The sequence below is a fragment of the Myotis lucifugus genome, unplaced genomic scaffold (assembly GCF_000147115.1).
Source record: "Myotis lucifugus unplaced genomic scaffold, Myoluc2.0 scaffold_1, whole genome shotgun sequence".
Taxonomy (NCBI): Eukaryota; Metazoa; Chordata; class Mammalia; order Chiroptera; family Vespertilionidae; genus Myotis; species Myotis lucifugus.
In genome coordinates this window covers 19,965,549-19,990,802 of record NW_005871049.1, presented here as the reverse complement: position 1 = coordinate 19,990,802, position 25,254 = coordinate 19,965,549, and the positions used below count along the sequence as shown (strand labels likewise).

The following is a 25,254-nucleotide window of genomic DNA, read 5'->3' as shown; positions in this document are numbered from 1 at the left end:
GAACATAAGGAAGAATACAGGCATACCCCAGAGGCATTGCAGGTTTAGTTCCAGGCCACCATAATAAAGCAAGTATAGGCACACCTCAGAAATATTGTGAGTTTGGGTTCCAAACCTTGGCGGGTCTTGACTTCCATTTTATAAAAAAAAATGCAACACCTGTGAAGTGCGGTAAAACGAGTTATGCCTGTAAGTTAAAATGCACTAGAAGGCTCAACCTAGGTCTGTTTGTCTCCAAGCACCTCTGCTTAAATATTAACACTTTTCACCTGCATGAAAGTATCCCATTGTTGTTAACTTTTCTGTATGTCTTCCCTCCCAAGCATGTAAGCTCCGTGAGCATACTGTCTTCCTCACTGCTGTGCCTAAGAAGTGTGCCTGGTATTGAGTAGACTCGCAAATAAGTATTTGTTGCATTAATGCACAAATTGGTGTGTGAAGTGGGACAGTAGACAGAGAAAATCATTGAGCGGGTTTGGGGGTTCAGGAAGTCTTCGAGGTATGCCAAGGTCATTGACTTCAGTTCGAAACGTTAACGGTGGTATAAAATCCCGGCCACGTTTCTCAGCTTTGAATCCTCCTCGCCGCCAGCTCTCACTCAAACGCTTTCACAGGCTCCCAGTCACAAACCTCTCCAGCTCCCCGCTAGGAGGAGTCACCCCTTCTGACCCGGAAACCCTCACTCGCTCTCCTCTATTGCTCTTTCCCTCCCGCCCCGCCAGGGTGCCGGGAGCCTTCGATTCGCAGTGCTCGCTGGGAATAGAAGTCTTCCCGTTGGAGCCTATGGAGTTGTACACGTTTTCAGAACTACACTTCCCAGAGACCCTCGCGGCAGAGGGAGGCTGCGTCAATTGACGGACGCCGAAGGGGCAATGGCGGCGCCCGTGCTGCGCTGGTGCTGTCCCGCAAGGCGTTGGATTTTAGCCAACATTGACCGCGGTCCTCGCCACGGAAGAGGGGCTCCGACTGGGTCCAGGTCCAGCGGGAAAAGGGGACAGAGCTCAGTGGCTCAGCAGCCCCTCGTCACGGCCCAGAAGCCGAGGAAAGGGTATACGATCTCATACCATCCTGCCCAATCCAGTGTGCGGTGCCACTGCGGGACTGGGAAGATGATGGCCACCCAGCCCAGCAGTCAGTTCGGACCTTCTGTTGAGTGGGAGGGCGTTGGGCTGTAACTTGCAGCCTGGGAAGCACAAAACTTGTCCTCTGTGAGCCCCGCCTCCGCACAGAAACCGCCCTCGGCAAATAGATACAGTGTGTTGGGGGAATTCGCAAGTGTAAAGTCGCAGGTGTTTTAAGTCAAAAGCTGCTACACAGACCGAAGAGCGGATTCAGGCACCGCACTAGTCGTCCCAGCAGCGGGGTCTGTGGCGCTAGAAGCGGGATCTCATTTAGCTGACATTTAGCATTGCTACGGCCAGCAGTGTCCTAAAGGTGGGAAGGGAGCCTTTACCTAGAAGCGCCGGATAGTGGTGGCTTAAGGGCCTTAGTCGGGAAGCACCGCCTTCTGTGGAGGCCTTTCATTGGGGAGCATGGATGTCTAGACACAAGACGATGCAGCCAGTACAAGAAATCGTCACTCTGGTTGTGCAGAGAGCTTTGTTTATTCTGCTAGATATCCCCTGAACAGCTGTTAATTCTTTACAGCATAAGACTTAAAACCGTTTCTTTTTAAAACGTAAATATAAGGCACATGTCTAATACTGTTAACCCTATGAGATAGTTAGGTTGGCATTACTTTTGCTTCTCAGTTGGAGGGAAAGTGTCCAGAAAATTGATTTCTGTGCTTTTCATAAGTTGGATCACCTCACTGTAAATGGAAAGTATTTTTTTTTCTCTCACGTAACGAAACTGAAAAAGTACTTTGAATAATGTTTTAGGGAAATGCAGAATTTCTAACGAAGTCTTCATTTAATTCCTCTCAATTATAGGCGATGCTTCCAAACCGTAAAAAGAAGGAATTAATCTCACAATATTGTAGATATAGAACTTCATATGTTGGAATGATTGAAACAAAATCCAAAACATGTAAACAAAAATCTAGACAATATAGAAAATTGCTTGGGAAAAGAGCAGGATAGGAACAGACAAAATATGAAAAGAGATGTGTGACTAGGCGATCTGCAAATTGGGTTTCAGAGGGACACTTACAAGAACCTGGAGAGACCTGTATATGGGACTTTCAAAGATCCAACAGAGGGGTGGCCAGATTAGAGAAATTATAGCTTTTAACAGCTTCTTAGATTTTATAGCAATCAAGCATAAGCAAATAAGCAAAAGAACTTGAACCTAGATCTGGGTAACTGAAAGTAGTTTGGGAACAAAACAAAACAAAACAAAACAAAAAGCCAAATCTGATGGTTTAATGTTTTCCTGTGCACAAAATTTCCAGGAGTATTATTTAATAGTGATCGATTACATCCATGTCACTGATAATTTTACTTATGAACCACTGTTATAAAAAGGAATTGAAAACATAACAGAATTTCTCTTTCTTAATAATGAGATGTGCAGCTATTTATTTACCATTATTTATCTAGTAGTAGCATCCTGACGTTAACTCTAAAAATGTGTACCAGGTCAGCTTTCTTCATTTGCTGAGTGATTAATTGATAAAGGACCGTTAATTTAGTAAGGGCTGCTTTTCACTGAAGTCAGCCACGCAGGCACTACCTGATACCCATTGCTAAATTAAGATGTCAAATTGTTCCTTTCTCTGTGGCCTCCTGTTTGTACAGTGAACTCTATGCCACGTTGTAAATGAATTTTATTTTGCTGGTCTTGTAGGTGTTTATCATGAATTGCTTTTGATTTAATCACTACTACAAGATGACACATTTTTAAATGTAAGGAAATAAAATGTGAATAAGTTAAAAACAAATAGGAAATTAACATTTGTGGTTTAGGCTCATAGAAATTTATGTGTGGGGACAGATCTAACTATTGCTTAACCATTATATCTTTCTCTTTAGTGAACACCAGTGGGCAGCCGTGGTGGGTTTGGAAATCCATGCCCAGATTTCCTCCAACTCGAAACTCTTCTCTGGATCCCAAGTCCACTTTGCAGCACCTCCAAATTCTTTAGTATCTTTTTTTGATGCATCTCTGCCTGGAACTTTGCCGGTAAAGTTTTTATTTAATACTCTTTACATTAGAAAGTGTTTATGTTTTATTGAACATAGATCATGATTTCTTTGTTTTACTATCTTGGCACAGCTCTTAGGAAATATTTGCTTAGGGAATTTTGGATGAAATAGGATGGACTGAATGTTTTCTAAAGACCCATCTCTATAATTCTTTTTTTAAGTCTAAATAGCATGTTTATTTATCCATTTATTCTCTCATTTCACACGCATTTTATTTTATTTTTTTAAATATATTTTATTGATTTTTTACAGAGAGGAAGGGAGAGAGAGATAGAGAGTTAGAAACATCGATGAGAGAAACATCGACCAGCTGCCTCCTGCACATCTCCTACTGGGGATGTGCCCGCAACCCAGGTACATGCCCTTGACCGGAATCGAACCTGGGACCTTTCAGTCCGCAGGCCGATGCTCTATCCACTGAGCCAAACCGGTTTCGGCTCACACGCATTTTAGAATGTCTACTCAATACCAGACACTGTGCTATAAACTGGAAAATAAAGATGAGCAATGATCCTTGCCTTTGAGTTCAAAGACTATTTGGGGAGGTGTGTCTTATAAACAAATAGAGTGCTGGGTGATTACTCCTGGGAGGGTAATAGGCAGAGCATGGGACAGGTAATCAGTAAGAGAAGGACTATTATGAGAAATTGGAGTAGGGGTATAGTTGGTTAAGAAAGGGTGTTGGAAGAGGTCGTATCTGAGAGGCCAGGTAGGAGTTAGGCAGATAAATGAAGGAAGAGGACTTCAGTTAAAGGAAACAACAGCATATATATCACATGATATTGCAGTATAAGGTCAGTAATGATTGTGGTTGTTGAAAATTAAGAAGTGGTCAAAATGGAAAAAAAATCAACCACAATATACATTAACTACTCATTTATCTACTCATTTTCACTTAAGCCCAAGGAATGACTGGGTATAGCATACTCATCAGCAAAATTTTAGCATATACTTTCATAGAATTGGCTGAATTTCAACCAACTCTAGGATGGAAGGAACAGTGTGACCATTGGTGCTAATAAATGGCTCATAGTCTGTCTAGAATAGGGGTGGGCAAACTTTTTGACTCGAGGGCCACAATGGGTTCTTAAACTGGACCGGAGGGCCGGAACAAAAGCATGGATGGAGTGTTTGTGTGAACTAATATAAATTCAAAGTAAACATCATTACATAAAAGGGTGCGGTCTTTTTTTTTTTTTTTAGTTTTATTCATTTCAAATGGGCCGGATCCGGCCCGCGGGCCGTAGTTTGCCCACGGCTGGTCTAGAACATATAGTTTCGGAGGTGGCGTTTCCTGTCATCCTTAGAGAAAATGTATATATGGTGGTGAAGAGGGGTGGGAGGATTATCCTAAGTGAATTCCATACTCTCACATTTAAATCCAAGTGAAAGATGGTTGAACTGAGCACTGGAAGGCGTGTAGGGACAGAGGTTTACTTTTCTTAGGGTCACTGCCCAGGGTGGAAGGTTGTGAGCAGTGCCTCCAATGTGCCTGCTGTTCCAGGGCTTTGGTTGTATTGGGGAAGTTTCTCTATCTCAGAACATTTTCCTTACTTGTGCTTTTTATCCTTGCAAACAGTATCTAAGGTCACCTTTATTTGATGTTGGGTCACTCTGGGGGAAGACAAGTAAAGGGTGTCTGTCTGCCCCTCCCTCCAGCTTAGAGTATTTGTCTATGTATGGAGAGATTGTTTTTGTCTGAAAAGATGTAGTTTTTCAGCTACAAATACATGAGTTCAGTGGAGTGATGGGGATAGAAGGTAGTGGCAATAGATTGGAAAATTGGTGAGTGTTGAAGAAGAGGTGAGAGAGTGGACAACTCTTTAAAGAAGTTTGGCTATGAAGGAAAAGAGAATGCAGTAGGTGCAAGAAGATCAAGGGAAAATTTTTATTAGTCCTGATTTCCTTAATATTGAAAAGGCTTGAGAATGTTTAAATGTTTAAATGAGTTATAGTCTGCAATACTGTATTATATACTTAAAAATGTGTTTTAAGAGGGAAGATTTTATATTACATGTTCTTATTGCAGTAAAATAATTTTCTTAAAATGCTGATGAGCCAATGAAGAAAGGGCAGTTAAAGAAGCATTTGATTAATATGGCAAATTGAACATATACATTTAATCTGCCTCTCTGTCCACCCCAAAGAAATCCTACGGAAATAATGGTAAAAGAATTTAAAAGTTATAAACCTCCAAGAGAATAGGAGAGAAGACCAAAGTGCATGAGAGATGGTAGATGGAGAAGGACCTAATGAGCAGAGCAGGCTTCACTCTTCTGGAAGAAAGGGACAGAGAGCCTGCAAAAAGAGACACTAGTGAGAAATGAGATGGTGTGTCCTATGTAGCTTCGGAAAGGGTCAGGATGGGAGCTGCAGGTATTGAGGAAAGCCAGAGGGAGGTGAAAACAAAGGGGCTAATTCAGTCTGCACACAGAACAGTTAGACCAAAGGTCCTCTCCCTGACCCTCTGCAGCTGCACCACCTCCACAGAAATGTATAGTTTAGGGAGAAAGTCGGCTGGCGACACACTCCTCCTGAAGACCCCAGGCAGAGGAAAAGGCACTGTATCAGACGCTTACTGAACTCTGGGGGCTACTTAGCCTTTTACCTGCCCTGTTTGAGGACCTCAAATGACCTGGAACTGCTATCTCTCCTCCTCCCCTCCTCTCCCAAGCAGGAATTTGCAGAAATTTGTTTGAAAAGGACATGTCCCTAGGGAAGAATTGGAGGTCAGGGGCAGAGGTTTCTCAGTAAAAAAGTATAACACACATTCAGAATTAGACAATGGGGGGGGAAAGAAAATGAGAGGATCAATCTCATTTTGTCCAACGTTTGATTAATAAGAGTTCCAGAAGAGAGAAAATAGATAAGAGGAAACTATCAAACAAATAACATGGATTAGTTTCCCAGAACTGAAGGACATGTCTCCAAACGGAAAGGGCCTGCCAACAACCCAGAACAAGGAGTAAAAATAGTCTCCCAGGCCAGGCACATCATCCCGAAGTGTAGGCATGCCAGGGGTAAAGATTAGATACTAAAGCTTACAGAGAAGAAACGAAAGGTCACGTGCAAAGGATGAGGAATCAGAAAGGCATCGGTCTTCTTAAAAGCAACAAACACTTAAAGCTCGAAGAGAAGGGAACAGTGCCTTAAAAAAATCTTAGGGGAAAAAAAAAGTCATTCTAACCTAGGTACCCAGCACTATAAATCAAGTGTGACAGTAAAATAATGGTATTTTCAGACAGGCAGATTCTCCAAAATTTTTCATTATCATGGGAACCTGGAGTAATGGAGAGGTTCCAGACTGCCAGCTCTGCAGCAGACCCAGAGGGCCCGATGGGAGGGGAGGATGGAGGATTCCAGAACAGAGAGGATTCAAGAAAAAAGAGAGGTGGGCTGGGAACAGCAGATATCTAATGTTTGTGTGGAAAAGAGATTTTACATATAAACTAGAGTCTTTGAGAAGAATAAGCCATAGGTAATAAAAAGTGAAGCAAATGAAAGAGACCTGTTAACTCCAAGAAAAACTAAATGTTTAAGAAAGGAAACGTAGCCATAGTATACTCAACAGTTCGGCAACAAACATACTTAAATAATAATAATAATTAATAATAATAATAAAGGCACCAACTACTGATTTAACTATAACTGGGATATTGAAAAATAAAAGAACTAAATTCTTTTCTACCATAACTGGAAGTCATGGTCTAAATTGATAAAGCAAGAAGAAAGGATTGTAAGACTATGTTTTTGGAACATTTTTGGCCATGTGAGGGGAGGCCTCTTCTTTTTAGATCCTAAATTGGTCAGATGGTTTTTGTTTTCTTTTTTTGGCTATTATTTCTTTTTCCTTTTTTTTAAACAAAGCAATGAGTGAAAGGTTTAGAACTCTCAAGAGTCAAAGGTGTTTTTAACAAAGTTTTAAAAAACTTTATATGAAGATAATATTAATCATCAAATATTACCTCTACTGGTTCCTCAGCCTTCTGCTGGTGAAATTTTTCTTTTTTCTTCCCAGAGTCCAAACAGTGACAGTTGCACCCATCTGCTCACCCTACCCTGTTCTTAGGAGGAATAAGTTCATCCACATTCTAGATTATTCACACCCACGCTCATGCTTGTCCTGCATTTCCCTTTTCCCCTGAGGGTGAAGTGACCCAACTTTTTGGACTCAGCTTATCTCGGAGATGCACTGAGGGGCAGCATAATTTGTTCTTAAATAGAAATATAATAAAGTAGCAAGCATGAGTAAATTCTTATGAGACAGAGTAAGATATAAAAGTATTGCAAAATATCTCACCTTGTAACTTATACAAATGATCTCTTGTATAAGTTACAAGGGAAGGGAAAGGAGGGGAGGGGGGAGGGGAGGAGGGGGAGGGGAGAGGGGGAGGAGAGGGGGAAGGGAAGGGGCTGAGTCTTGTGGCTCCGTGTTCTAAAAACAAGAACACTGTGTCATTGGGACAGTTTATCAAGTCTGTCTTTTTCCCAGATTAAGGAAAGATTGTCACAATGCAAATGGCCACAAGCCTTGGCAAGCAGATGATGGATTTTCCAAAGTTCTCCTGGCACAGCATGTTATTTGAAAATAGGAAGATAGGTACCAGATAAGACAGCTCAAAGATCTAAAAGTGGTTGCTGCCAGGGAACAGGGCTGGCAGGGGAGGGTGGTGGGAATGACTGCTTTTCATTATAATTTCAAGATATATGTCTATAATATTTTGTTCAACAATTAAATGTTAGCTTTAAAGAAGTAACATATAGGGGAGAAGAAATTATTAACAGAATCAGGTTCCTGAGAAAGCAAGGGGTGTCCCCAGAGCAGAGACAGCTCTCCCACTGTAACCTGAGGGAAGGTGTGCCCCTCTGCCCACTGGTAAAGGCAACTTTTTAGGTTGGGTTGTGGAGGGTTGAGGAAGCTCTCATCTGATTTCTTCCTTTTCTAGCAAACACTATTTCTTACATATCACTCTCCTTTTTGGCGCTCTTTCCTGCCTATATTAGTATCTCTAGCTTCTGGGTCTTTGGGTGATGCCCTTGCTTTGTTTTCTTGTGCCCCCAATTGTTTCTGTTTCTCCCTAGCTCTTGAGTGATGGTATAAAATTTTAAGTTGACAGTTATTTCCCCTCAGCGCTTCGAAGACATGATTCCATTGTCCTCGGGCATCTATTACTGCTGATGAGAAGTCTGCATCCTTTGTAGGTAATCTGTTTTTTTCTCTGATAGTTTTACCCAGGATATGTCCAGGTGTGGATTTGTTTTTATTTATTCAGCTCAGAGCTCAGTGTGATTTTTTTTTAAATATATTTTATTGATTTTTTACAGAGAGGAAGGGAGAGAGATAGAGAGTTAGAAACATTGATGAGAGAGAAACATCGATCAGCTGCCTCCTGCACATCTCCTACTGGGGATGTGCCCGCAACCCAGGTACATGCCCTTGACCGGAATCGAACCTGGGACCTTTCAGTCCGCAGGCCGACGCTCTATCCACTGAGCCAAACCGGTTTCGGCTCAGTGTGATTTTTACACTTGAAGACTCTCCCCTGGACTGTGGAGGTATCTCTGTGGCATGAATTCATGGTGGCCTCTGCTAGGGCCCACTGGGCTTTCTTGAACAAACAGGTTCTATGTTAATGTCTTCATCCCCAGCTGTCACACAGATTGGATAGTGCCAACATCCAAGCTCTACACCCAAGCCAAGTGCAGGGCCAGGGGCTCTGATTTCTCAAGTCCCTTTTCACCCATGCTTGAGGTGGGCGGCCTTCTCCATGTCGGCTCCTGCAGCTGGTGGGAGATATTCTGACTTTCCCAAGAGTTTGTGGTTCCCACCTGCCTACCCCAATGGGCTCACAGCCTTGACTTCTTTTCCTAAGGTGCTTTAAATTAACATCATCTGGTGTCCCTTCAGCCTGGTTAACAATAATGATAGCTGCATATTTAACTAATATTTACTGAGAGCTTGTTATGCGCCAGGCACTGTTCAGGTGCTTTCCTTATATGTATTCACTTATTTTAACCTCATAACAACTCTGTGAGGCACAGTTCCTATCATCCCAATTAGAAAGTAAGTGGTGAGGCTGGACAAATCCAGTACAGGCATACCTCGTCTTATTGTGCTTCACTTTATTAAGCTTCACAGATGTTGCAGGGTTTTTGTTGTTGTTTTTTACAAATTGAAGGCAAGGTCCTTCACCAGCAAAGAGATTATTACTCGCTTTGTAGCGGTGCTGTGGAACCGAACCTACTGTGTCTCTGAGGTGTGTCTGGTCTGGCTTCCAAGGTCACAGTCTTAACCTCTTTGCAGGTCCTGCCTCCTGCATTCCCCCCTGGGTTATAGATGGCTCTCAAACCCACGACTGCTATGAGCTTCAGAGATTTCCTCTTGCTTTTGAGCTTGGCTATGTGTGTTTATTTGTAAATTTATATGTATAAAACCCTAATATGTAAATAGACCAAACGGTGGAACAACCAGTCGCTATGACATGCGCTGACCACCAGGGGGCACACGCAGAACATGGTGGGCATTGGCAGTAGGTGGCAGAGCGTGGAACATGGCGGCCATTGGCTGTGGAGGGATGGTGGAGCAGGTGAGCAGGGGCGCCAGACCAAGCTGGTTGCTGTTATCGGGGTGAGCCTCTGGTGGTTACTGAAAATTCTTTGCTCCCACACTCTGTCATCCTGCCTAGCGCTCGCACCTGCTGCTGGCACCGGCCCCACTCGCACCCGCTGCCATTGCCACCGCTCGCACCTGCTGCTGGCACCGTCAGTGGGTGTGAGCAGCGCTGCCAGTCCCAGTCACCCCTCAGGACTTCTCCACCACTCTTTGCTCCTGAGGGGCAATTGGGGCCAGCAGCTGCCACTTGCATTCGCTGCTGGTGTCGGCCCCAATAGCTCCATGATGTCAGCAGGTGTGAGTGGGGCTGGCGCCATCAGCGGGTGTGAGCAGCGGCAGTGGCGGGAGTGGGGCTGCCAGCAGACGGGACTGGCTGTGGTGGGAGGGGCCTTATGGAGGCGCAGAGGATGGACCTAAACCCACCCCCTGTGCTCACCGCATCCCAAGTTCCTTTCAAGGTGCACAAATTCGTGCACTGGGCCCCTAGTGCATGTATAAATGTCTGTGTTTCTAGATATAATACTCATTTTTATCCCCCATCTTCACCTCCCATTCTGATTTGTGACACTTCTGAATATTTCTTAGGACCACAGGCATTTTATATTCTTATTTTACCTTTAGTTTTAGAATTATATGGAATCCCATCATAAATCTTCAGACTGAAAAGGTCATTCAGCCCATTTCCCTGCTTATAGGCAGGATTACAACTAAACTAAGGACAGCATTCTTTGTTTTTATGGCAGGGATTCAGCCTCACTCATTATTTTGCCCTAGTTTAAAACAAAACAAAAACCTCTTACTCTGATACACAGTCTTCTTTAATTTATTAAATAATTAGTTGTCTATATAGCTATAGACAAGATCCTCGGCTATTTGCTTAGACTTAGTTATTTCCTATTTGTCATGTCATTTTAATTTCTCTACTTACAGTACTTGGTATATGGATGTGAAATAGGAAGAAAGTATATCTGTTTGATAAAATGTCATGGGATTTATAAGTCTATTTGTTTCATAATTTGCCAATGTTTCCAGTAATGGTGCAGTTTTAGCAAGGCATCCAGTTTGTTTGAAATTTATGCATTGCACACACACACATTTTGTTATTTGAAATCCTTGCTCCTTGTTGGTGCCAATCCCTATGCAGGAGAAAGCAAAGAGACCATTGTTGCCATTGCTGATGCCGATGCCCACTGATAGGTTCAGCTGTGGTCAGTAGGTAACTTCTGATCATGTCAGGCTGTGCCACAATGAGATTAATTAGAAACTAGTGACTCTGCCCTTGTTTTGCTTGTCTGGTAGCTCTTATCTGCACATAACACAGAACCCCCTACTAATTATGAATGCTGCTTATTTCCTGGGGAAAGGGCTCCAAAAGCTGTTTTCCACACGCATAAACTGGAGTATTCTCCTCTTGTCTTAGGATCAGCCTGTCTTAAAAAGTATTTGGGGCTTTCCATATCAAAGGTGTTTGGAATTGGCCCTGGCAGCTGTGGAATGGAAACTGAAATATTGTTTACCTCATTGTATAAAACTTGCTTTTATTCACAAGAGTATATAGCACTATTAGCAAGAAGAAGGGGAATAAACAGGGGAAAATGCGATGTGAATAAATCTGATGTGATGCCTGCCCTCTGGGAACTAACAAACAACGTGCTTCATGCTGGAGATGTGTTCTGTGGATTGTACCATCAGGGATCTTGTCCCTTAAAGAAATGATAATGTGAATGCTCTTGTAAAGTCCTTTGCGATTAATTTATTTTTAATATTTCTTTTGACAGATTTATTTAAAGCTAGGTAAATCTGCAATATTCTAGCTCTGAACAGAGAAGATATTGTTAATAACTTTGGTTTTGAAGGACCTAATAGATTGAGAAATACTTGACTGGTTCTAGAGAACATCAGGTTGAAACGCTCTCCTGACCCTTAATTCTAAACGTTATTATAAAAGTTGTTTCAACTCAAAGCTTCTATGCAAAATAGAAATTCAACAAAACAGCAATAGGAAAAAGTACTTAATGCATACATTATGATAAGATCTATATTTACCTCTCTGTCTATTTACACGTAGATGTTTCATTATTTAAGAAGACAAATATGACAGTTTTCTATTAATTTTTTTTCCATTTCAACGATTTGTTTTAATGTAATCTGTAGAACTTATAATTACATTGTGTTCTCAGATTTTAGTCTTGCCAGTTACTCTCCAAGGTGCTTTTATGTTGTTCTTCTTTATTCATTTGTAGAGTGGGGTGGTCCAGGGGTGACGGGTTTTCCCCCCAGGACCCTTGCCTCTTTAAAAGAGCTGTGTCTGGCCCTAACCGGTTTGGCTCAGTGGATAGAGCGTCAGCCTGCGGACTCCAGGGTCCCAGGTTCGATTCCGGTCAAGGGCATATACCTTGGTTGCGGGCACATCCCCAGTAGGGAGTGTGCAGGAGGCAGCTGATCGATGTTTCTCTCTCATCGATGTTTCTAACTCTCTATCCCTCTCCCTTCCTCTCTGTAAAAAATCAATAAAATATATTTTAAAAAAATAAAAGTAAAAATCATCATTCTCCCCTTAAAAAAAAATAAAAGAGCTGTGTCTGTGAGCTCATACCCACAAATGTGGGAAGGTTCCCTCTCAGCTCTTAAACTCTCTGATGATCCAGACTTGCCTTATGATGTCATTAACTGGATGTTTCCCATGAATTCAATGACTCATGACAATGATGGACTTTCACATTCAGTAGGCAGCATGGCTTCCCCTCCCCTCATGTGGGAAGTGTCTGACTCCTTCCCTGTCACAATCTTTTTCCAGCTTTCAGTGAATTCTTGAAGGCCTCCCTCTTCTCAACCATCTTCACTCCCCCCACCTCTCTGCCAGACTTATATGCAAAATTTCCCACATGAAAACTAGCTATATTAACTACAACACTTCAGGGTAGCCCAAAAATGTATACACACTTTAATAGCTTATAGCTCAATTTTGAAAATGAAATGTATTTTAATAAACACTGCCTTTGTAATGGTTCAAAGTGTGTGTATACATTTTGAGGGAACCCTATATGTTTGTTTTATATAGTTGATGGACCATCCTTCATGTATGATGTTTATAGCAATTTCACAATTTCTGTGTTTGATTATAAGGTTCTAAAAAGCAATTCCTGGATCTTTTCTGGGCCACTTAACAGTAACTTTGCATAAAAATATGTATGTGACACCCTTAATAAATATTTCTCTATATAATTGCACATACCTACATGTGCATACATGGGGAATACATCTAAAAGAATTTTCCAGGAGTCTAAAACACTTGATATTTTTTTAACTTTACAGGAATCTTTCTAAAATGCATTTTATACTTGCCCGCTTTTTAAATAGAGTATATTGAACATAAGCTAATCTTTTCTTAATTACTCAAGGTTATCAGCAACATCAGTGTGGCTGAGTGTTGTAATATAATGGTGCCTTCAGGGGTGATTGAGGTGGGTAAAGCTATCTGATCCTATAGTAAATGGCTAATGATGGCCATTCTTTTAAGGTTTCCTCATCTACCTCTCTCCTCCTTTTTAAAGCTATTGTCAGTATATTTGATTCTAGGAATCCCTTGCTCATTTTTCACTGCTCAATTATTATTTCTATCTGTTCCTGCCCAGAAAGTCAGATTACCACATTTGTTAATGTAAATAAGAACAAGAATCTGAATAGAGACCTGTCCTACAAAATAAAGTACATGGATGGTATGAAAGCCAGTTAGCTTCTTGAAGTTAGAAACCATATCTGATACAGTAGGAAGAGATCCTGGAAATAATTTAGTTTAGTCCTTTTAAATTACAGATGAGAGGATAGCTGTTGTAATTTGCCAACGGTCACACAATTACTTATTGTCCCAGTTAGATTGAGAATTTGGGTTCCTCACTCCCAGTTTAATGCTCAGCTTCCAGTCTATGTTTTCACCATGGTTGCATGAATATGTATCTGTATATATTTCAGAACATTAACACTTAAGTGTATATATAATAAAGGGGTGGGCAAAATTAAGTTTACAGTTGTAATACAAATAAATAATATAGTAATTAATAGTAATACAAGAATGAACTCTGTATTTCATGTACTCACAACTGTAATCCTACTTTTGCTCACCCCTGTTTGTTTATAGGTATACATTCACATGCTTATACACACACAGAGGCATTGGCTATTCAGTATTGACACTGATTGTGTGTGCTGTTTATTACAATATCTACTAGGTGAGAGATCTAAACCTGGGGAGAGGGGAAAGTGCTGATTCAGAAAATGAAATGGGCAAAAGGAGATCTAACCTAATTAGCCTCCAGTTTAGAGCGCCAGGCACTGGATTTCCCCAGACCCACTATTAAGAGAGCAGCTCTGCCTGTGGGCATCTCTTAGCTAATGGAAAATTCTTTTAAGATTTTTTTCTGTATGCTTCATTCTGAAAAGTCTTCTCTGCACTTTCTTCCAGTTCACCAATTCTCTCTTCGTTAAGTCTACTCTGCTCTTTAAATACCCACTGAGTTTTTTTATTTCACTGAGAGTACCTTTCATTTATAGAAATCCTATTTTTCTCTTTTAAATCTTTTCTGTCTTTTTTAAAATATCTTCTTCCTTTTGCATGTATTTAGTTCTTTATTTCCTTAACAATTTTAAATCTACTTATTTTACAGTCTGTGTTTAATAATTCTATTGCCTGAAGTTCCTGGGTTCTCTGTTCTGCTTTTTTGTGTGTCTGCTGGTTCTGACTAATGATATGTGATCTTCTTGTGTATTTTGTAATTTTGGATTATGAAGCCATGTTTGACAGGGATTCATTAGTGGCAATCTTGTGGCTGGGTTGAAAGCAAGTCTCTCCAAAGAGCTTTTACATTGGCTTTTGCCAGATGCCCTAGGTCAAAGCCAGGGCTATTTTTTCATGGTTATCTCTTAGCTTTGGGATTCTTGGACCAAAGAGTTAATAAAATTGAACCCCAAGTCCTCCTGAGAGTAAATTTAAGACAGTCAATTCTAGAGTCTTGTTTTAACCTAAAGTCTAGGCTGAGACTTTATTAAGATTGAAACGTTAAAAGGGAACAGAGAATGTGACAACATAGCTGGGACTGTGGCCAAGGCTGTGAATGGTCATGACCCAGAGATTCAGAATGGGCCATGAAAGGCATGTTTACATCCCTCTGCCACCAGGATATCCCTCTCTTCTGATTGCAGTTCTCCTATGGTGATTTTTTGTGTATTGCACTTCTGCACACTGGTTGAGGCCAAGATCTGTACAGATCTCGGTTCATTGAGCTCTTTCCAAATTCCCCTAACTTGTGCAGGGTTGCACACTCTCACCCATGGCCTTGAAAGCTTATCATTCCTCCCCACCCCCACCCCCAAATTTCATCTTTAATGAATCATTCCCTTTACCTTTGTGTGGAAAGGATGATACCATCTCGGTCCTGTCAAGGAACAAAAAAACAACAACAATAGTGTTGAACTGAGAGCACCTGTGGTGGAGGAACCTATGGGGAACTGAGGGACCTCGTCTGCCTTCTAACCAGTGACTCCCATGGGCCTGCAGAGCATCTCTCTCATCTGGCCTTGTGCTCCTTCCTGGTGAGGGAATGTCTCAAGGCAGCATTTCTTCTCCCTAGAGATTCATTTCTGAGCAAGAAACCTTCAGTGTTGTGTTTGGAAAGGGCTTTTCTCACATTTCCACATCCCCTCATGCAGGTTTGTTTTCCCTTCAAAATATGTGCTTGGATGAGATTGAGCACAACAACGAGCCATTGTTAGAGGAGACGGTGCTATACTTAGAACTCTCAACTCTTTAAAATAGATGTGGTGCACTACTGCTCCCAAAAGTCTGAAATGCTAGAAAGTGAGGTGGGAATGTGTAGAAAATAAAATATAAACACATGGCCAAAGATGCCTAGGAGGACAAAAGCTTAGGGATCTTTTGTTGATATAAATATGTAGTAGTTAAAAAAAATTGCCTAACAGTGTTCTGTGACACTGTGTTTGTCTCTGACATTCAGGCAGCTCATACAGGCTTTGTTCTGGTGATTTATACTAGAAGCCTATAATAAAAATGCAGCCTCAAATCATGCAGCTGGGCACCATTCATTTTTCTTCCACAGACAGTTTCAGAACATACAAAACTGCAGCAGACCTGTAAAAGCTGTTCCCTCACAGGAAATGCATGCCCGGCCATGGCAGCTGGCCCTCTTGGGTTTCTTCTTCTTTGTGGAGTCATTGGTGATGCTGTGGGGTTTCTAGATTTGGTTTATGAGTGCTAGAAAGGAGTTGGTTTATGAGTGCTAGAAAGGAAGTATGAAAATAATACTTCCCCTTTTGAGTCGCAACTAATTGAGAAATCAGATAGATGGAGATGAACCTATCAACTTTATTATCAATAATGGCTTGATTTAAAACTGCAACTTGCCGAAACCGGTTTGGCTCAGTGGATAGAGCGTCGGCTTGCGGACTGAAAGGTCCCAGGTTCGATTCCGGTCAAGGGCATGTATCTGGGTTGCGGGCACATCCCCAGTAGGAGATGTGCAGGAGGCAGCTGATCAATGTTTCTCTCTCATCGATGTTTCTAACTCTCTATCTCTCTCCCTTCCTCTCTGTAAAAAATCAATAAAATATATTTAAAAAAAAAATAAAACTGCAACTTGATATATAGCAAATAGCTTCCAGTGCTTTCTACCTGAGTTGAACTCAGCTACCCAAAACTGTAAGCCTTCCACTTGGAAAAAGCTTATCATATGGCCAGAATAGACCAGCATATACCATCTCCGAGGGCATGCTGATCAGAAGGCGCTCATGCAGGCTTTGTTCTGATGATTTGTACTAGAGGCTATAATAAAAATGCTCAGCCAGAAGACACTGGCCACATGTTCCTTTCCCCAAAATCACTAGTCAGAAAAGCCACTTCTCTTTGGGAAGCAAAGCAATATGGAGTTGAGAGCAAAATCCAGCCACATGGAAACATGGGGGCAGGAGGATGGAGAATGCCCAGTTGTGCCCTTGAATACCAGTTTTATTGTGTCTGTGAGTAGAGGTGAGACCCTTTTTTTTAATGGATTCTGTGGGATTCTTTCTCCACACCACAAGTATATACTTGTCCTCTGAGGCCATTGGTATAGGCCTTTCTTACTTGGTCACTTTGATATGTATTTTCAGCTTCACATTTAGTATGGGGGGAGGAGTTGGCTGTTCTCTCCACTGCAGCATCTTGGGGAATTTTTTTTTCTTAGCTCTTTAAAATCTTGGCAAAGTTAAGAAGTCATTTTGCCATTGGCATCCCAGAAATGACAAGCGTAGGCTTGGTGATATTGGCATAGTTAGTGTAATCAGGCTGGGCCCCTCTTTAGAGCATTCTGTTAGTTGCAGCAGAGGGTTCTTGCTACTGAGCTTTCATGTTTCCCAGCCTTCCACCACTGGTTGCATCCTTATTATAGGCCTGGAGTTGGGGCAAGGAGCATAAGTGAGAATCAAAAGATATGTTTCCTCAGGAGCCTTTAAAGTATTGTATTCCAGATTTTGATGCATGAATATCCTTTCACAAGTATAAAAGCAAGAAGCATAATCAACCAGTCAATCAATTTGTCATGTTCTGCAGCTTTCTTAGGAGATGCAGACAGGCAGTAATATGTGATTATCAATGTCTTGAATTTTCAGTGATATTTGCCAACTCATAGGCCACCCCAGTGAGCAAGGTCAGGGGCTCTGGCCCCAATTGATAGAAAAAACTTGGCCTATTGATTTTCCCAAGAGCACAGGGAGCTCAGGGCCTTTCTTTAAAAAAAAAGAAGTAAGAATTGCCTGGTTCTCGTTGTTAGCTTAAAGCACCAGGCTGAATTTCCTTCTGCAATATGTGCTAATTGTTCATTTCCAACAAAACACAACAGGGAGTTTTTCCTTTATAGCTGGTTGTAAACGTTCAAGATGCCTGTAGTCACTCATAACCTTTGTTTACTTAATCACACCAGTAAGCTCTCTTATCTATCTTCTTGCTTGTTCTCTTCCATTGCTACATATATGCAAAGAAGTGAAATATATATGAAAGCACTTCATAAACTCTCAAGTGGCACATAAATGGTATTTATTATTATGATGAAAGTCATATTCTTCACTTTGCATCATTAAAAGATTAATCAAGCTATTTCCATTTCATAGTGACCAATAGGGTTGAGCAGGGAGTGTTACTTGTGTAACACTCACCTGAAATAACTTAAAATGACACATATCACAACAGCATGATATGAAGTTCTCAGTCATAGAAGTCTTCAAAGAAGCACACATTGAGAAATTACATGTACAGGGTAAGACAACAGAATGGAAGCATTAACAGAAAAAAAAATAGACAACTTTAGGGGAAAATAAAAGTATTTTTAAGTAGAAAAGATATCATTGGGGAAAATTATTTTTCTACCAGGCAAAAGAACAAATCTTCCTTTCATGTTCTTGATTTTATGTATATGTTGTCTATATGCAGAATATACATGACAGTACAGAATTCACTAGTGGATTTTTCACATGTTACTAAGAGGGTTGCACCATAGTTCAGCATCTACACAAGGGCTTTAATATGTCTCATCACTTAATGATGGCATAGGAAAGTTTAGATGGATTAGTATATACAATGTTTTCTTTTCTGCAGCTGATTTTCAGCAACAGTGATTGAAAACTTCTGATTCACATGTGGTTTATGAGCTGCATTACTTTAAATAGCTCCAGTCTCCTCTTACCACCTCAAGGCTTGTAACATCTCACCATCCATTCAGGTGGAGAATTATCTACTCCTTTCTCCCTCCCCAATACTTTCTATTTAAAAAAAAAAATTCAAACTTATAGAAAAGTTGAAAGACTAATACAGTAAACATCCACCCTGCACCAAGTATATTTTTCCCCTTGGGATGAGTCATTTGAGAGTAAGTTGCGCACTCATGGCACTTGATTCCTAAATATTTCAGCATCTATCTCCTAAGAACAAAAAATTCTCTTATATGACCACTCAAGAAAGCTAACATGAATATAGTACTGTTATCCAAGATCCGGTTCACAATTCAAGTTTGCACAGTTGTCTCAGCATTAGCCCTTATTTCCTTCTCCCCAATCCAGGATCCAGTCAAAGATCATACACTGTTTATTGTCATGAATCTTTAGTCTCTTTTTTCTTTTTCTTTCCTTTCCCTTTCTGTCTCTCTCTTCCCCTCTCTTTCTGTTTCCCTCCTTTTCTTTTCTTTCAGGACATTGACATTTTTTATTAAAAGTCCAGATCAGTTTTTAAAATTTTACCTACTCTTGAAGAAAACATAATGAAGGGACCAGGGGCTTTTTGCCCTGTGACTGTTTGGCTTGGCTTTTTATTTTTCTTTTTAACTTCCATGATTTCGTGGCTTACTAGATATACTAGAGGCTCAGTGCACGAAATTTATGAACAGGTAGGGTCCCTAGTGGCTGCCAGCTGCCAGCCAGGGCCTTCCTTCCCCCGGCTACCTGCTGCCGCCGGCTGGAGGGAGGGGCCGCGTGCGTTTGGCCAGCCAGCCCCGCCCCTGGTTGAACTCCTGGTGGACAGGACAATTTGCATATTAGGCTTTTATTATATAGGATTCCTATTAGATAGGTAAAATTCAAGATAGGTTTTTCTGAAGAAGAAATTCTGCCTCAAAATCTCAAGAGCAATTTCTGCCCTAGTTTCCAGCTTGCCACATAGACTTCAGACTTGACAGACTCCACAATCATGTAAGCTGATTTCTTGAAATAAATTGTATGTGTTTAGGGGAGTGGGGGGAGGGAAGGTAGGTTTTTCTTCCTAAACATCTGTGTCCTGATAGACTCTTTCATAGGCTGTCCTCAGGACATTCCTGGGACTGATGAACATAGTAGGAGTACTTTCGACAGATGGCATGTGTCTCTAGGAATTTGCTTTTAACATTCATAGGACTTGTCCCACCAAATTCACTGTCCATACCGATAGTGAGTACCTAGCCAGCATTTCTTAGAGGTCCTCTGGTTCAAGCCAGTTGCTTCTGATCTTTTATATAAAGATGAAAGCTCTTATTTGGGATCATTAGAGCTTCTCACTAATGAAATTAATGTTTCTTATCTTTCATTGATTATTCTTGAGGTTTCGGTAATACGAAATAGTTTGTCGTTCCCTTAAATCTCTCCAAGTATAGAGCCCTATTAGTGAATTTTAGGATTGGTTAGGAAAAACTTGGCAATCTAAAATGAAATTTAGATTTGTATGGTTTAGCCTTTTTAATATTAATATACTTTTCTTAAAAACTATAAACAAGAGAAAAACAAATGTTCCAAGTTAACAATCTTGATCCCATCCCAAAGTTTTATTCAAAAAGTATTCAAAAGATCTGATTTTTCTAAAAACTCTATCCCCATGTCTACTTCATGCCTTCATACATCTCTTCTCCACAGACTCTAGTTGAATTTCAAAAGTAACTGCTGTCTTAGAAAGCAGGAAGTCATAGATATGTGGGGGCAACAGTGAGATGGAGGTGAAAATTGACTTAGTTAACTATAACTGACAACTTGTTAGAAGGTCATTTCTTTCACTTGAAAATGCGGGCTTTTGTCAGCCACAGGCAAGCATACAATGTTATCCGGGAAAATTTTGCTTCACTATAAAATGGAAAATGCAATAATATAAGCTTCCTGAGACACTAAGAAATATGATCTCTATTCCACTGGAGATAACACACTAATGATCACAAAAGGTGTTGGTTATCATTTAATGGGGAGATATTATGTTGACATAGTGCATACTTTTAGCATCTGTTGTGCCTTACTTTGGATTGTAAATCCGGACTGATGGATCTGTGGAGCTGTTTAGACCTTTCCACATTGGATTCCCTTATCTCCTAGAAAAGCTTGATTATGAAATATTTGATTGAGATAGGCATCTTGCATTTAATAACACTTCCAGTCTGTTGAGTAATTTTATTTAATTCAAAGAACAATCCTGAAAAATAAGTTTTTTTTTACCTAACAGATAAAGAAATTGAGGCCAAGAGAGGTTAGGTAATTTGTCCAAGGTCACACAGCTAACAAGCAATAGAGATGAGATTTAAACTCAGGTCTTTCTGACTCAGTTTTGTCTCAGTTTGTTCATCAGTAGAGGTCTTCTTGGAGATCAGGTTAATTGCCAATGAGTAATGCCAGATTAGTAACTGTTGGGAATGTTGTGGGAAAAAGGAACAGAGACCAGTTAACCTGCACACCCAATCTTGTTTTTTACTGGCTGCCAGCAACTCAAACTTTCTTATCTAACTTGGCTAACTGGTTGAGTGTGAGGCTCCTCAAATGAATGCTATAGTAGTTGGGCCATCGGCCTCCAACCCCAAAGTGAAGTCTAAGCAAATCAGGCAGTGTCATGTGAGAACTCTTTCCACCTAGCACAGAGGCAGGCCAAGCGCTGCTAAGGTCAAGGGCTTTTCATTTTCCCTTCAAGCCCAGAGATGAATGTCAGATCTTAGTATTCCAATGGTCCCTGGAAAAGCAAGAGAGATTGCTCCAGTGCCACAGGCCAAACTGGTCTAGGCTGCCTTCCCCAGGAGGTAGGCAGAGGCAGGAGGAGAATGGAATCCCAAATGAGAAGGATGGGTCTCTGATACTTAGGAGCAAGAAAATATCCTTGCCCTTGATGCTGATTAGCCTGGGTAGTGGAAATGGTGCAAGAGGACTGGGAATGGAGAGGAGCACTGGAGCTCAAGGACAGCTGGAACAACACTCCTCTTCTTTTGAACACAAATTGTTTCCTATGAAATGGATATTTATCTTTTTCTCCATTGTGAAAAAGGGATTTAAACAAGAGAACATATAACATTCTCTTTCTCCTTTTCCCTAGGCAGTGCCCATGTTTAGGCGTAAAGAGTATACATATTTATGTGGGTGTATTTATGTAAATATTTAATATTTCCATAAAACCAGTAACTTTTGATGGAAAATTCCACTTAAGAAAAATTAACTGACCAGTTTTAGCAAGCTTAATTATCATAGCTCAAGAGTATTTGTATTTGTTTTGGCTGGTGAATAAAGAACTCAGTGGTGAAAAGGGATGTGGGGGGTGAGGAAATGGGGGAACACTTTTCTCTACCATAATGAAAATTTATCTGTGTGGCAACTTTTGCTTTGAATATGAATCAGAGGGAGTGCATGCCTTGAGACATATTTATGGTTAACAGTAAGATAAAGGCCCGTTTTACTGCCTTATTTTTACTTAGTAAATCTTAATTACCTTCTCTTCATAAATTAAGGCATTTATCATGTTATATCTCAGTCATCAGATTTGTCATATGTAGCATTAGTTTCACAGAATAATTCCTTTTGGGCTTTTTGTAAAACGTCAACTTATAGTCTTTGTTTTAATGCTCCAGAGGAATTGCTGACTGGATTTTCAGTGAGCACAGTTGTCTTGCCATATTGTCACAGTTTTTAAAGGAGGTACTGATACCAGTTGGACTAACTCTGGGTGTGATAGCTCACCATTTGAGGGTAAAATAGGAAGGGGAGAGAAATGGTGTGAATTACAGACTATTTTGAAAGATGTGTAGTTTTATTTCTTTGAAGTACATCACAAACTATTTCCTGTTATAGGTCCCAGAGACTGGCTTTAGTGAATAGATTTATTGTAATTAGTAGAATTTGACATACCGTATTTTTCTGTGTATAAGACGCCCCCCACTTTTCCAACCCAAAATTAAGAAATCAATATTTTAAACATAAAACAGAACACATTTTTATTTAATAATTACCGCAGGTAATGTTTACATACCAGTACTATGATTTATGCAGCACATCACTTTATTCAGCCTCTGTTGCATCACTGCTTTCTTCTTCATCACTATTAGTTCCAGACATATCAATTTCTTCAACTTCTGTTGTAATACTGCTGTCCTCTGAGTCACTGTCTTTATATGTGAGATCATCCTCATAAACTAGTCTTTGTTTGTGTTTTCATGGCCAACCCTTTTCTCCTCATGAAATTGAAGCACCATTTTGCCTTGCCTATAAAATCAACAATGTTCATTTCATTGCAAACATTCTTTCCTGATATTGAATAAGCTTGGTTGACACACATAAGCCACTCTGGCGCTGCTCCATAATCCAAGTCTTAAGCCTCTGCTGCAAGTTTGTTCATTTTGCTGGTTTTCCTCTTAAGGACTTCCTCTTTTTTGGCATCTTAAGGAGTTGTTCTTCCTGTTTTCTCCACTGTCTGGTCATACATTCAGTGGGAGGAGGCCCAAATTGTTTCTCTGCAGCTCTATTTCCATGCTCTTTTGCATAGCTCAGTGGTTCTCAACCTTCCTAATGCCGCAACCCTTTAATACAGTTCTTCATGTTGTGGTGACCCCCAACCATAAAATTATTTTCGTTGCTACTTCATAACTGTAATTTTGCTACTGTTATGAATCATAATGTAAATGTCTGATATACAGGATGTATTTTCATTGTTACAGATTGAACATAATTAAAGCATAGTGATTAATCACAAAAACAATATGTAATTATATATGTGTTTTCCAATGGTCTTAGGGGACCCCTGTGAAAGGGTTGTTCGACCCCCAAAGGGGTCTCGACCCACAGGTTGAGAACTGCTGGCATAGCTGATTACATTCAGTTTGAATTTTACAGAGTAAGACAGTCGCTTCCCAGTATTTATCTTTTGATATCTTTATGGGCTCAGAATGCTCTGGTCCCTGTTGCATCTGCGCACTCTCCACCTCCACCTCCAGTTTCTAGTTCCCAGGTTACCGGCTTCTGACTGGTGAGGCCAAGAGCAGGATCTGATGAAAGACTGAAGGTGGGAGGAAAGCAGCTACAGGGTCTTTCTCCTCTCCTCTTCTCCTCTGACAACATCTGTGGTAGTGGGTGGGCCTCTACCAGGGCTCCAGCTAGTAGATGACAAATCTACCATGTGTCCAGTGTCCTCTGAGTGCCCCGTCCTCAGCCCTGGGGTAGGACTGGCTTCCTGCTGTTGAGAATCTCCTAAGTGGCCTCCCTGTGCCCTCTGATGTCTCATCTCTTCTATCACCAGGGTAAAGTCTCTGCATTAAATGTGTCCTATTTTACATACTAAGTGGTTTCTTTTTCCTGACACATATATTTTATAGAACAATTTTGCTTTCATTTCATAGCTTATGAATGTTGATAAAGGGAATGTTAAATTATCCATTACCTCAGTTAATCAGATGTAGATAATGGGGCAAAGAATAATAAGATAAAATGACTGCCCTCAGGGAGCTCAGTCTGGCTGGGGAGATAATGCTTAGCAGAGCACGTGGGAGCTGAGGAGGACTAGACTAGGGTAGTGGTGGGACATCCACCCTCATATCCTTTTCCTGACCAGGATCTGCCCAGTCTGTCTCTGTAGTCATGAAATTTATTGACTGTCTCATCTCCTGCCTCTACCTATCAGACCTTCCTTATCTTCTGATTAAATAAAAGAACTGGCCTCTTTCTGTATGCTTGAAGCCATTTACTTATTTGATAAGGCATTTCATGAGCGTATGTGTCTAGGGATTTCAGAAGTCTAGCAATAAAACATTCCCTCCTAATGGAGAAAGCCTGTAGGTCCACACATTATCAAACCTTCACATGCTAGACACTGTATGTTGAGTGTTCTGCAAAGTTAAAAGAACACAGTGTTTGCCCTCTAGGTGCTCACCATCTGAAAACAAACCTATAGAGATAGAAACTGGCAAGAAAAAATGTTAGAAACAATACCTACCTTAACTTTTCTCCAGTAGGGTTTGGTTTGTGTTGCTGCTCCAGAGTTATGACCAGGTGTTAGTAGTCTTGAAAGCTAACACTAGAACTCTTTATTCTTTGAAGATTTAAGATGGAATGTACTAGCCTGAGTTATGGGGCTCTTACTTCCTGGCTCTGCCTCTTATTATAAGTGTCATTTTGGCCAAATGACTTAATCTCTATGATTCCCATCACTATCTATAAGATGAGGATCATAATAGTGTCTGCCCTAGGATTGCTCCGAGGATTAAACGGCAAAAGGTATGTGATGTGCATAGCACACCTGCTGACACAGTGCAGTGCATGAGCATAATAAATACTCATGCACTGCACTGTGTTTCTGCAGCCAGAGCAAAGTCTCCTAAGGCTCAGTTGAGAAAGGTGTGTTGTGTGAGTTCCAAGGTTCATTGCTTTCCTTCCACATGAAGGCTGCTGTGCTAATCCCGAGATCCTTTGTAGTCACCTTATTTCAATTGCAAAGACAATTCTGGACCGTGCTTTCTTCAGGACAAGTTAGTCTTTTGAATTTTCAAGTCACCTCTTTAATCACATCATACATGATTGGTTGTTGCTTCAGGGCACTTCCTGAATCAAGTTTGAGGCAGGTAAGACCTTTGTGGCAGGTAATACCGTAGAGGAGATTCAGGTATTGCTGCCTCTCTGAAAACTTCTGTTAATATCCATCACCTCCCTCCTCATGTGAGTTTCACACCTATTAATTGAGCACCACTATTTTTTAGTTCT

General features: G+C 40.8%; 1 protein-coding gene across 1 annotated transcript in view; it reads left to right on the top strand.

The window, feature by feature from the left end:
• Nucleotides 1-841: 841 nt before the first annotated feature.
• Nucleotides 842-25,254, top strand: part of GATB (glutamyl-tRNA amidotransferase subunit B) — a 74,351-nt gene continuing 49,938 nt past the window's right edge. The window contains exons 1-2 of the mRNA XM_006081779.3: nucleotides 842-1,048; nucleotides 2,973-3,123. Coding sequence (XP_006081841.1) covers nucleotides 873-1,048; nucleotides 2,973-3,123 — 327 coding nt within the window. The 5' untranslated portion in view covers nucleotides 842-872. The remainder of the gene's footprint in view (nucleotides 1,049-2,972; nucleotides 3,124-25,254) is intronic.